We start from the raw sequence: 12,851 nt of genomic DNA on the forward strand, positions 1-12,851 counted from the left end.
CGCGACTCGTTATTCAAACACCACTTGCATGTAATATAATTAAACTCTGAATGATATAACTTGGCAAACAAAGTTGATAATTGAAGTGAGATACAAGCAATACAAAAGGTTCAGCCCTATGCACATTACGACTAGTACATGGTGTGAATATTATTTTTAAAACAAAATAAATTTAACGTGTTATAAATCTGCTATCATTTATATGACTCCTTAGCACACCATGTTCCAAACAGCCCTCTTACGAGCTCTCATAGATTTCTTAGTGCGAGTAGAAAATGCATATTATTCCATTAAGTATGCACTGGTGACATATGTGCAACCCATTCTTAATAATGTTAAACCTGACAGTTCTACTGAAGCAACATACCTCATTTGTAAGAATGTCTGAAATTAATCATCCTAGGCCAATGTACAGATTCTTAACAATTTTCATGAGCCAGTTATGGCTATTACAATTGTGAAACATCAGCATACATGACTTTAAAAAATATAATTTATCATGTAAAACTCAGAATCCGAATCATTTACAACTAGTACTATGTGTAAATAATTAATTAACAAATGCCATTTATACATAAACAGCAAATGCCTGATATTCTTGGTTCTTTCGGTAAAGTCACGTAGAAGGAAAACAATAAAATAATAAATAAATAATATCTAAAACAATTTTATTCTCACGACGTTTCGACTGCAACACAAGCAATCATAATCAGGTGTCAAAACCACAGCAAGAAAATTTGAAAAAAGTGGGGTTTTTTTTCTTAACGTTAGCACCACGGACAGCGATTTGGCAAGCTTTAAATCAAAATTTTAAAGAAAATGCCTGCCTTCAAGTAAAATGTAGGCATGCAACAATAGATCGATTCAGCAGAAAAAGATCCATTTTTAGGCTCACAAAGCTAGCAACGATTCTTGCTTGAAAGAGTTAAATATTAAAAATGTGTGCACGGGTTAAAATAAATTCACGTAGACCCTACAGCAACTGGAGATTTAACACGTTCAACGTCCAATCGTTCATTTAAACGTTTTTTTTAATGGAATCATGAACCCCCCAAAGTGTGACATTTCCATGAATCGTGAGGCAAGGGTGGTGGGCGGTGCGACGGAGGGGGCGGCCTTGGGTAATCATCACATGCCAAGTACGATCGCTGTTCACCTGTCGTGACGTGCGGGGCTGGTCTTGGGAGAACTGCTTTGCCGGCTGCCCAGGCCAAGTTCCATTGCCAGTCATGACGGGGCCTACCGAACGTTCCCCCAGCGTACCACCGTTGGGTCTCCGGTCCAGAGTGCCGCCCATCGGCAAGGGATACTCTTGAGGTCCTGGCTGCCTGGGCCGTACTTGACCTTGCCCGCTCACCCCAGCCCAACTCTGTGAGAAAAACCGAAGAGACGTGCGTTTCGCAGCGAGAGGCTCTTGTATAATTAAATACGGTGTGGAGGACACGAGGAATAATCATCAGCAATCTTCACCGTGAAGTCTTTCGACAATACCGGATGTCTCTGCACTGTTTAAACTGATTAGATTATAGATTGTCAATCGCACAATGGATTTTCGCGTCTAGGGTGAAAAGCGCAACCATTTAGCTTCTTTTACTTGTACCCGCATTTCAAATTCATAATTAGCATTTGCAAATTACCCAAAGGTCAATTTCTTGAAGTGTGCGATTAATAAAAGTGTATAATTAGCTTTAATTATCCACACCCACACCTCGCTTTGTGTTTCGAAGCGAGCAGTTGAATGCCAATAATTAAGTTTAATTGCAAAAAATTCTCAACGCACGGTTAACTCTGAAGCACGTTTAGGAAAAGTGCATGTATGCTTTGTACACATCAACATGTTTATCGCTTACCTGTCTAATGCTGGACGGAGGCTGAGAGCTGTCAATGAATTCTGTCCTGAGCATAGAAAGAGTGCTGGCATCTACAGAACAAGAAGACGGATTCAGATATACGTATAAGACATAAAGAGAAACGCATTTTTTTTTAAGATGTCATTTTAAGCACAGTTTCATTTGGAGGTACATTTGAAAACACGGTGGGTATAGAACAGCTAGAGCCATGGGAGTCGTGCTCTGGGGTGTTTGGCCAAAAACTTTGAGTAAACATTCAATCTTCCCTCTCCGATTCCATGTCTGTGTGACGCACCAACCAAACCTGCCCTCAAGTCACTCGGCTGCATTTGGGTACCACCAGATGTGTACAAGGGCAGGGTTGGATTTGTATATGTAAACATGGCTTTACATATACAAACTCCGCAGGCAATGCAGACATAACTCTCGAAGTGTTTTTTTTATCATCAGCAGCCACAATCAATCCACTGTTGAATGAAGGCCTCCACAAGTTGTTGCCGTCTCTCATGGACTTGCGATGCAACAATCCAACGAGCCCCCATACACGATCTGAATTCATCGCTCCATCTCTAAGACGGACGTAGTCTCAGGCGCATTCCCTGGAAGCGTTGGCTGCCACTCCGTTCATATTCTCGACAACCGGCCACCATCCCTTGTCGTGATGTGCCCTGGGATTGCAGTTAAACTCATGTTGTAACCTGATTTCTAATTCACGTGTTCCTCTTTCTATCTCTCAATGCGATTCCAAGTATGCACCTCCCCAGGCCTCTGCACCTTTCAGCTTTTGTTAAATTTCATTCGTGAACAATAATGTTTCTAAATCATACATCAGAGCAGGTAATATGCACTGATTAAAAACATAAATTTGCCGTGTTAAATGTCTATCGCTTGTGCAGTCACTTCCACCCTTGTGCAATAAAGAACATGGCAGGTATTTAAAAGAAATCTAAGTTATTTTTGACACTTGTGATAAATGGGTCAACCAAAGAGCACAAGCAGGGATGACAGCGCGCTTTGCTGTCACACCCGGGGTGTTACATAAACAAGTGTGACATCCAATGCGGGGCCATAACCATGCAGGTTTGACTACATCCACCGTCAGCTCCACATGTTGCCATTATTGTAAAATTTCTAAGCAGCACGACACGGTACGGTATCGACAAGTATTTCTACATCAAGGGATACAGATATAACTAACGTATTCCGCGACCTAACATTATCCAAGTCAATGCAAAACGGATTAACGGTGCGTGTTCAGCGTGCAATGGTAACATGTGAAAGGCGACACTTCCGTGTATTTGTGGGCTCATGAATTTGCATGTTGTGGCATGCATTAAGGCAAGGGATGCGGTGAAACATGACGAATTAAAGGAAAAAAGACTGCAAGTGTCAGCGGCACCTGGAAAAGCCACTACATTCCACCAAAGAACACCTGCAACCCTTTTTGTGCAATGGCCTGTCGGGTTCAGCTCTGAATACTTTCCCCATCCGAAGAAACACAGCAGCGTACCTCACGCGCTTATGGTGCGACGACTAATAACAATCTTGGCAATTGCAGTCAATCAACACCCACCACATCGTTTTCCACACCCCCAACAACATTATAGGTTTCCTAACCTTGACCTAATTTAAATCTTCAAAGGCTTCCCTCCCTGCCGCAAGTCAATATCACGCCTAATTTTTCTATGCCGCCAGTTACATTATAATTCGTCGTGTGAATGACACATTAAACTTCAGCAGTTAATGGCGTCGCTTATAAAAACACTGGCAAGGGAGTCAAAGTTATGGCTCAAGATTCCAACAATGGAGTGAGTTCAGAACACTAGCATAATATGACTTTGGGACAACCCACCGCCTACACATTCCGCAAAGAGTGACTAACCCCATATCTGCATTTGTCATCAATATGCTAAATTTCTCCGTTGATATGTAAACGCCTTTGTCAAGGCTCTCTCCTCCTCCCACCTAGTTTAAAATACGCTGCCAAGTTTAGCAGTGTTCATTAAGACACTGTCTTTCTGACAGCTCTGTTTCTTCACCTGAGGACGGCTGCTTGCGTTGTGGCCGAAACGTCGTGAGAATTATATTTTATTATTTTATTATTTCCCTTCTACGTGACTTTACCGAAAGAACCAAGAATATGAATCCCTGCAGTCATGAAAGCTTTAAATCGAAATTTCCAAAACTGGTCAGGGTGGGTTGGTTAAGTGGTGGGGGCAGGCAGGATTGGTTCAGATGTCACTCGTCACGAATGTTAACCATAGCCAGCAATATAACTAGGTTGAGGTGCTCATAGCGCAGTGCACTAACTGATCACTGTGCTGCCACACCACTCCCAGAAACAACATCATAATCATGAGTTATCATCACAGCAAGCAATGCGAGCATTAAAGCATCAAAAAGAAAGTTGAAAATCGGTCTTCACACACAACAACAGATACTAATTACAAATTAGTATTTCGCATCCGCATGACTCAATGCACTTATCGAGCGTAACAATCAATTGTAATCGACGTATCGTTACGTCTTCGCCTCCAACTATGCATCTCGGCATTGCAGACGCGACGTACACCACCGTGCCCCGCTATGCGTCTGGCCCCGCGGCACGGTGCCGCGTGGTTCACCGTGGCTGCCGGGAGACGTTGCCCTGCCTTGGTTTGCGAGCGGGACGTCGAGACTCGACTCCTTCCAGTCGGCGGAGCCGAGCGTCGCGCGGCTCAGCGTAGAGGACTGGGTTTGGCTGCCACCCAGCCGGGCCCCCTCGCTCGCTGCGCAACACAAGAAAGCGCACGGTAATGCACGAGTGCACGCAACCATGTGAAGGGTCATCTGTAATTATTATCACACGCTATGCTGGGGGGGGCGGGGGGGGGGTGGTGGGATGAGGGGATGGGGTGCAGAGGAGGGAAGGGGGAGGTGGATGCAATGTCTCCCGGATTGCATTGGTAAACAGCAAGTGGTCATGGGTGATGAATTAGATTGTTAGGTAGAAATAGTAGTAACCTAAAATAGAGGTTTGTGTTGTTTGACCACTGATATTTCGTAATTGTGTTCTAAATCTAAAATAAAATAATAAGCTTTCATGTAAAAACATGAAAGTACATACATAAATGAATCGTACTCCACAATGAAAACCGGCATGTCCCAAATGTGTAAAAAAAGGATTATTTTAATCTACATAAAGGTATCACAACTCAGTGAACTACATATATAAACCAACGTGTTAAAAACGACTGTGCCGGCATGTTTTTTTTTATACCGGCTGACTTTTTTTTTATCGCTTACGATTCTTTGATATATTCCCTTGATTTCCACCGCTTGCATTTCACAAATCAAATGAATACTGTGAAGCAAATAAACTGCATTTCGTCTTATTCCAAAGCATCTCATGACAGGAAGAGGTGAGGGTGCAGTTGGGGGCGATCAGGAACAATAATGCTAATTATAAATGAGCCCGCACATTATATTGTTACAAGCAATTTGAAATGCAAACAACTATGCAGTCAAAAAAAATCTACTTCTAGAAATAGCAGCAGTATATAGAAAGCTCAAAACACAAGATATAATGCAAATGCCCAGCTGCAGATTGTAGAGTGTCATTTTCATACACAGGAATGCAAACATGCAAGATCAATGTTCTAATGATTGATATATTAGCAGCTAGCTAGGCAAAAGTTTACAGCTGAGATTAATAGAAATATCTTGATGACAGAAATCATCATGAATCAATTCAAGAGAGAGAAAGAAAATTTCAAGAAATATGATCAGGCTTTAACTATTCCTACAATTTTTTTTTAATGTGCAGACTTTTTTTTGGAAAACAAGGCGAAGGAAAGCATCGCAGAATTTCTATGAAGGATAAAACATTCCCCTCTGTGGCCTCAAAAAGTGGCTGGCCTTGCTTTGTACTCATGTTCGCAAAATCCAGGTCCGATTCGGCCCAAAATCCTTTAGGCTTTAAATCATAACGTGTGACCCCTGTGCAAGGGCAAAACCACATACAGGCTTACGCACTCAGTCCTGCTCAACATTATACTGCAGTGTGCTAATGAAGTCAGTTGACATCCTCTTTAAGCGTACCAAGAACATAAATGCACCGCTACCTGTTTTACCAATTACTTTGCACTGTACGTAGCGGCAAGACCGGTATATTCACAAATATATTGTTTATGGAATGTATTGTTTGCTGCTTATGTATTTATGATGTTGGCTATCTTGGTTGATTGCTGTATATCCAAATAAGTAAGGACTCTGCTGGTGTCAGCATATCATGTGATTATATCATACGAACATACGTTACTGTAGATGATTGCTAGTCTACGTGAGGAGCGTGGTATTTAATGGGTGGTAGTTACATGTAGAAAGCATAACATTGCAAATAACAAAACATAATTTCAGAGTGTACAGATCTGATTTTAACAAAACGCTGCAATCTGTTTAGAGCAGTCTGACATAGGCATGAATCCGTCACAGCTGTTAAACGGTGCATGTTACTTTGAAGCTAAACTCAATCACACTGCTCACCCGTCCTGAAAATGTTTGTGGGCAATAACGTTAGCCTGAACGGTCCCCACTCTTCACCAGCAACTCTCACGTAATAACAAGAGCAGCTGGGCCGTGCGATTTCAGCGCGGGAAAACCCTGTCACTCACCCTCTCGCGCGGCAGTTGTGGGGGAGCCGTATGCCTCGCTCCCGGGGGTCCTGAAGGCCGTGGTGCCATCGGGAGGGCCCAGGTTTGTAATGAAGGGCCCTACTGCCGCCACGCGGCCGGACACGGCATTGGGGATTCTGCCCCGTTCCGGAGATGGCGCTATAGAATCCTAGAGTCATAAACGATAAAAAATAAAAACAGTGAAAACAATCTAGCTTGATGTTACACACGTGAGGGCTCAACACGGGCAACGCAATTTGACAAGATGCCAATAGGTTGCGCTTTATTGCCACAATAAACGGAGACCAATGCAAAAGCACATGGATGGTCGATCGTTTCAAGCAGTGATGGGTGCAATTGATTCCAATATATGGTTATGTTCACGCTTAGGCGTTGAATTGATTCTGGGATTGATCAGCCAAAAAACTAATTCGGCCCAACCCTGTATGAAATCAATCCACAACCTTCCACAAGTTCCAATTTTAACGTGCGTTTTTTTTTTCTGCATGCCTTTTTGATAAGATGTGAAAGCAAGTAAAAATGTGCCGACGTAAAATACACCAAAACTTTCTTCACAAACAATAAATTATTACATGTTAAGGTTCACATACCCAACATTTGTATTTATGTGATTGAACACAATGTAAAAAAAATACAACACGATGCCTTCATCAATGTGCAAATAGCTTCTTTTTACAAGCTGGCCCTCATTAAAAGCAGTCATGGTTCTTTATCGTGCGCATGTGATTTGGTCACGACAACAGCGCACAAGAGGTTTACTGCTGCCAAGATTGCCGAGCGATCGTTTATTTTCACAAGCGAGCAGGAAGGACGGCGGGTTAACGTTGGCTGTGATGAACACCGCCACAGTGGAGCTGCTTGGTCAATCCGACATTTACAAAATGAAAGCTCCACTCCCCTGCCCTTACACACACACTAATCCACAGCTATAAAAGTAAGCAGGGAAAAAAGTTATGATTTACTGCATTGTGAAGATTATTCACGCGCGTTTAAACAACATCAATGTACTGTACAAGCGCCACCACAAAGATTTAAATTGATCAACTTCCAGGTACCACCAAACCATTTTCGGTCAGACCACGCATAAACGCAAGTGAACAGCTCGATGTGAAAAAACATGATCATTGCTCTACCAGCAGTAAAAATAATTAACTAGATCGATTAATTGCCGTTTAACGCAGTTAACATGATACGATGACATCGAGGTGTGAGCCCAGCCCAGCATGGGGAGGAACATCACGGGAGCTCGCGCCGAGAGGAAGTGCTGGCACATACAAGTTAGCCGTCGATCTCCGACACAGAATTTGATAGTGATGGAGGGACAGATGCATGGTACGTGCAGGCCGAATGTGAACAATCGCACCTCCGATAAGCACGGTTGGCTACGTACGACGCGAAAAAAGTCCAACTCGCACACACACACACATTATACCACTTGTAAGGGAGACCTGGGAGCTCACCGTGCCCCCAGTGCCCAGCTTCTTCTTCAACATCTGCTCCCGAAGCTCGTTGATCCGTCGCTCCATCTCGGCCGTTGCACCATTGCGCCGGTGCTGCTGCCTCTGGTTCTGCTCCTGCTGTAGACGGTTCCTCGTCTGCAGGACAAAGGGTGATGCACCTTAGCAAAGCCACGGTGCACTGCACCTGCAGTTCTGAAACTGTGGCGACTTCCTATTAACCGCAACTTGTATATGCAACATTCAAGAATTGTAATGAGAATTTCCCAGGGGGGCTGAATGAAAATATCATTCCAGTGTTTTTTTTTTACGTAGACACCAGTGTGAACTGCTTGGCCAAGCGAAAATTAAATGTTAACATATTAGGATAGCTCTTATGATAAAAAACAGGTAATCATCCATCAACATGTGAAGCTATACAATATAATTTACGGAAAACGGAGAATAAAATGTGTCCGCGTTATTAGGACTACATAATGATCCTTCACGTATACATTGAGGAAATCAACACGGCCTGCCAAGCGAGTTACAATTTCCACCGCGTGGCACAGGAAGTAAAGAACCAATTATGTACACACAAGGGGGTCCCCTAACCCCTTCCTTTCCACACTTCAAATGTAGATCCTCAAAACAGCATAGCCTCATTAAGACGAACACAGCTTGCTTAAAAGGAGGCCCTGTCTTGTTTGAGAGAAGACTACATAGTTTGTATGGGGAGTTATTTTGGTTGACAGCCACACAAAATGTCCTATTCTTGCCAAGAGTGTGTTGGGCTTGTGTATACATGCTCAAGGGACACACGGTTCCATCGGCAAAACCACACTCTTGTAAAACATCATCAACAATTTTCGACAGAAGATTGTCTTCAGAGATAGAACAAAAACTTTATTGGTGACAATGCACCATATTAATCCAGCTACTAGTATTTACAAATCTTTGGGAAATTGGGGCATCTGTTACCAAATGATGATTACAAAATAAGTACCCAATTGGTAATATTGCAAGGTTTCATTATTGCTGCATCGTTGTCAGTCAGACAACTATATTAATAGCTACTTCCTCAAAACGGAGTACAGACTATCCGATAATGTAGGATTTCATTGAAAATAGCTTGGTGCTCAAGCAGTTATTTAGTGGTTATGACATAACGATACCCAGATCTCCACGTCACTCAACGGTCTCCCAGATCACCAGCGGATCAACTTGTACAAAGCAACCTTTATTGGCTTTGCCCCAGTGGTCGTTCAAGCCATAGTCCTCCAGCCTCATCTCTTAAAACCATTCTTGGCTTCATCAATACCTGCCTTCCCTCTAATTAGATATCAATCTCTATTCTCTGGATAACCCATTTCCCCCCACCCCCAAATGCTTGTAACCCTCCTTTGTTAAAAGTTAAATTTGAGCAATCAACACACTTATTTTACCGCCTATAATTGCCTACATGTACACATCACCTTCTGTACATCATCCTTGAATTATGAATGTTTGTTAAATTTCACAAATGTCACGTGACAACCATAGAATACAATTAAAGCATCATACTATATGAATGCATATAATACACAGAACCAAGTATTTACTATCACTTGCGCACTATTGTCCTAGACGTGCAGCAACTCAACATACTCTCGCAGCTGTAAAAAATAAAGTAAAATTATTGATCTCAATATCAACTTTCCCCGTGCTACAGTGGCCCTGGTGTTAGAGCAATGAGCCAGCACAACTATGATCCTGGGTTGGAATAAGGGCATCCACCCAAGATTTAACTGAATTTTCAAGTGTTGCAAGTTAAAGATCTCAGCCTGGTTAGAAAAATCTCTGTAAACCACCCCTACACCCTGGTCAAAATTCCAGCTCTGAAAATGTAAAACACCAGTTGGACTGCCATTCGAGGAATAATTCTCCATAGCAGGCAATTCTGTGACACAGGGTAATGCCCTGCTCTGCGAGAGCTCCAAATGGACACTTTCATGACATGGACGCTGATAGCACAAAGTGCATGAAGCCGTGAATGAAGGTTGAACACGAAAAAACGACTTGGACAATATGGAGTTTGTGTTTTCTCTATGAGGGAAAGGATGCAGATTGAAACAGTTTTAGCCTAGGATTGCGAATATTCACGCGAAGGCAAGTGAGGGCAGCCTTGGATAGTTTCGACATGTGTCGTGAAGATAAGATGCAATTTGGAGGGAAACAATGCAGAAAGAGTAGAGGGAGACTGAGGGCGAGCTAGAAAGTTAAGGTTGAACAAGAAACGCGGGATGGTGGACGTGACGAGCAAAGTAGAACAGACCAGAAGCACATGAAAACAGACATTTCCGAGCAGTTGACCCCAAACATACAGTGAGACTTTTGGCTTAGAAGGAAAGCAAGAAAGGAGGAGGAAAGAAGGTAAGGAAGGAAATAATAGCTAAGGAAGAAGGGAATGACAAAGAAGACGAAAAGATGAAAAAGGAATGAATTATAAAGGAAAGAAAAATAAAGTAAAAATGACCAACAAAGCCGAATGCAAAGGCGGAGGCACGAGAAGGCTTGCCCCACCTGCAGCTCGCGGTAGAGACGGTCAAGGTCAAGCACCGCCGAGGCCAGCTGCTTGCCGAGGTTCGCGTGGCAGAAGCCGTTGGACTTGCCCTTGCGCAAGTCCTCCAGCTGCTGCGTGAGCTCCTCCACACGCGTCACCGCCACCGACAGCTCCCGCTGCTTCTCCGTCAGGAAGCTGTTCATCACCGTCAGCTCCGACACTGCTGGGGCAGAGGCACGGGGGCGACACAGGGGACGTGCGGGTGGGAGAAGAGGGGACGATGGTGAAGGGGGAGACGTGGGAGTTGATAGCAAGATGGAGTTGACTCGCGTATTGATGAATGGTGCTCTGCAAACGTGATGCTGTCAACTTGCCACTTTTGTCAGAATGCCCGACTAGTTTATAGCTGAAGATCGTGCAAAATTCAAGTCGGTCAATATTTTTTTACGTTTTTCGACTATGAAAGGTGGACAACTACCCAAAAACAGATTACTAAATACCTTTCTGTTATAAAGTAATGTAATGAGAGCAAAGGGGTGGTGAGTTTGTTTGTGTTAATAAACTATTTCCAAATCTGCTTTTCTTTTACTTTAAAGGAAATATCAATATTTTGTCAACAAACCAACATGGCACTTAACATTATACTGCCAACACATTAAAACATATATTGTGTTTAATCATTTGAGAATTAAATTATTGAATATGTATAAATGTAGTATTCATTTTTCAAATTATGCTTTCTGCACTTTTATTGATCAGACGTTAGAATCCGAAATTTTGCTGTACAGTACTCATTTAAACCCAGGTATGGTTAGAGCAGAATAGATTGTGTTGCACTGCCCTCTGCTGCCCTCCATGTAGCATAAGACACCTGTTTTATGCACGGAGATCACTCATCCAAGCACTATCTGAAATCAACCATGCTTAGCTTCTGAGATCTGATAAATCAGAGCATTTCTGGTGAATCAGAGCATTTCCAATTTGGTCATCGGGTTCTAACCAGAATATAAATGAACATTATGCATCTCCATCTAACTTCTAAAACTTAATAATAAGAAGACTATGTATGTATGGATGTTGAACTTCCTTCACAACTCTAGTAGCCAACCATACTAATCGGGAGGTGTGGAGGAAGGCGAACAAACAAAACACAAAAAAGTTCTAAACAAATAGTTTACCAACTGTATGCATACATGATGAGGCTTAATGAACAAGCAGAACCCACAGAGATTATTGTTGAGCAGCTTGGGCTGGTCCACCTGGCCTCTCATGGCACGGATCTTCCTGATCTTGGCCTCCTGGCTCTCGACACGTTCGCGCAGACGTTGCAGCTTCTCCGCTTCACCGAGGCCTGCCTGCTGCCCCTGCTGCTGCCTCAGGTGCTGCACACGCTGCTCCTGCAATCACACCAGATATGGGGGGGACCGCTTTGGTCAATCCACCGCTGGATGAAGGACTCCCCCCCCCCATGTTGTGACGGTCGATTGCCACGCTGGTCAGTGTTGTGGCTGGTGATGATGTGGGGCACAAGGTTCAAATACAACCCGTGGCTAAGAATCACACTCTGGGCACCGGTGAAGTGGGGGGGGGGGGGACCGTTTGTTTTATAATAATGATTTCCATTGGCCCCACACCAACAATTGTCTTTATGCAGCGCCGACAATGACAGCACACTGAGACGCAATCCTCTTTCCAGCCTTATCTCACTGGCCAGGAACATTGGCCATATGATGTAAAGGACTGCATTGTTTAATCAACGTGTTCCTGTTTGTAGATGAAACGGGCCTTTTTTAATCGAAATTTTAAACACACTTCAAGTGAAAAAATAACATTTACATTGCACTAGTTTACTTTTTGTTTATTTACATATAAATACACATATTTGAGTATAAATAAATATTCTTAATCCATTACAAACTTGTTCCACTCATCATTTGACTTCAATTTTGTATAATAATTTATCCCCCCAAAAATGTAAAACTGCCTGGAAGTAGTTTTTTTTTTTACAAATATTCAGTCACATTATATTTCACGAGACCAAATTCAAAACCAATAGAATCCAGAAGCTATGAAGCTACTTTCAATTTCACTTTGGAGATAAACGTTCAAACCAATACAACCTGAAAACCCACTGTTGAACATTACCTTATAAGTTTGTCTCATTTTTTTTAATGAATAAATTGAGCTGGGAAATTATTTGAAAACATACATATAGGTGGAGCAAATGAGGTTTTCTTTTTAAATAGAATTAAAACGTATCTGAAACTGGAGCAGAGGCAAATGGTTACATCAGAGTATAATGAGGTTATTATAGCAGATTTAAAAAGAACATTTTCTGCTATATGAGGTC

At 42.6% G+C, this 12,851-nt stretch overlaps 1 protein-coding gene across 4 annotated transcripts in view; it reads right to left on the bottom strand.

Moving 5' to 3' along the window:
- LOC116948329 (apoptosis-stimulating of p53 protein 1-like) overlaps positions 1–12,851 on the bottom strand; it is a 60,160-nt gene that overhangs the window by 26,366 nt on the left and 20,943 nt on the right. For 3 of the 4 annotated variants that reach the window (XM_032964890.2, XM_032964889.2, XM_032964892.2), the window contains 7 exons: positions 11,727–11,898; positions 10,522–10,721; positions 7,984–8,118; positions 6,503–6,671; positions 4,475–4,618; positions 1,851–1,921; positions 1,157–1,369 (listed from right to left, as the gene is read on the bottom strand). In XM_032964890.2, coding sequence (XP_032820781.2) covers positions 1,157–1,369; positions 1,851–1,921; positions 4,475–4,618; positions 6,503–6,671; positions 7,984–8,118; positions 10,522–10,721; positions 11,727–11,898 — 1,104 coding nt within the window. The remainder of the gene's footprint in view (positions 1–1,156; positions 1,370–1,850; positions 1,922–4,474; positions 4,619–6,502; positions 6,672–7,983; positions 8,119–10,521; positions 10,722–11,726; positions 11,899–12,851) is intronic. The other variant, XM_032964891.2, reaches the window with a different exon arrangement.

The sequence above is a fragment of the Petromyzon marinus genome, chromosome 33, assembly GCF_048934315.1.
Source record: "Petromyzon marinus isolate PM22_M1 ecotype Great Lakes invasive population chromosome 33, UKy_Petmar_22M1.pri1.0, whole genome shotgun sequence".
NCBI classification, from domain to species: Eukaryota; Metazoa; Chordata; class Hyperoartia; order Petromyzontiformes; family Petromyzontidae; genus Petromyzon; species Petromyzon marinus.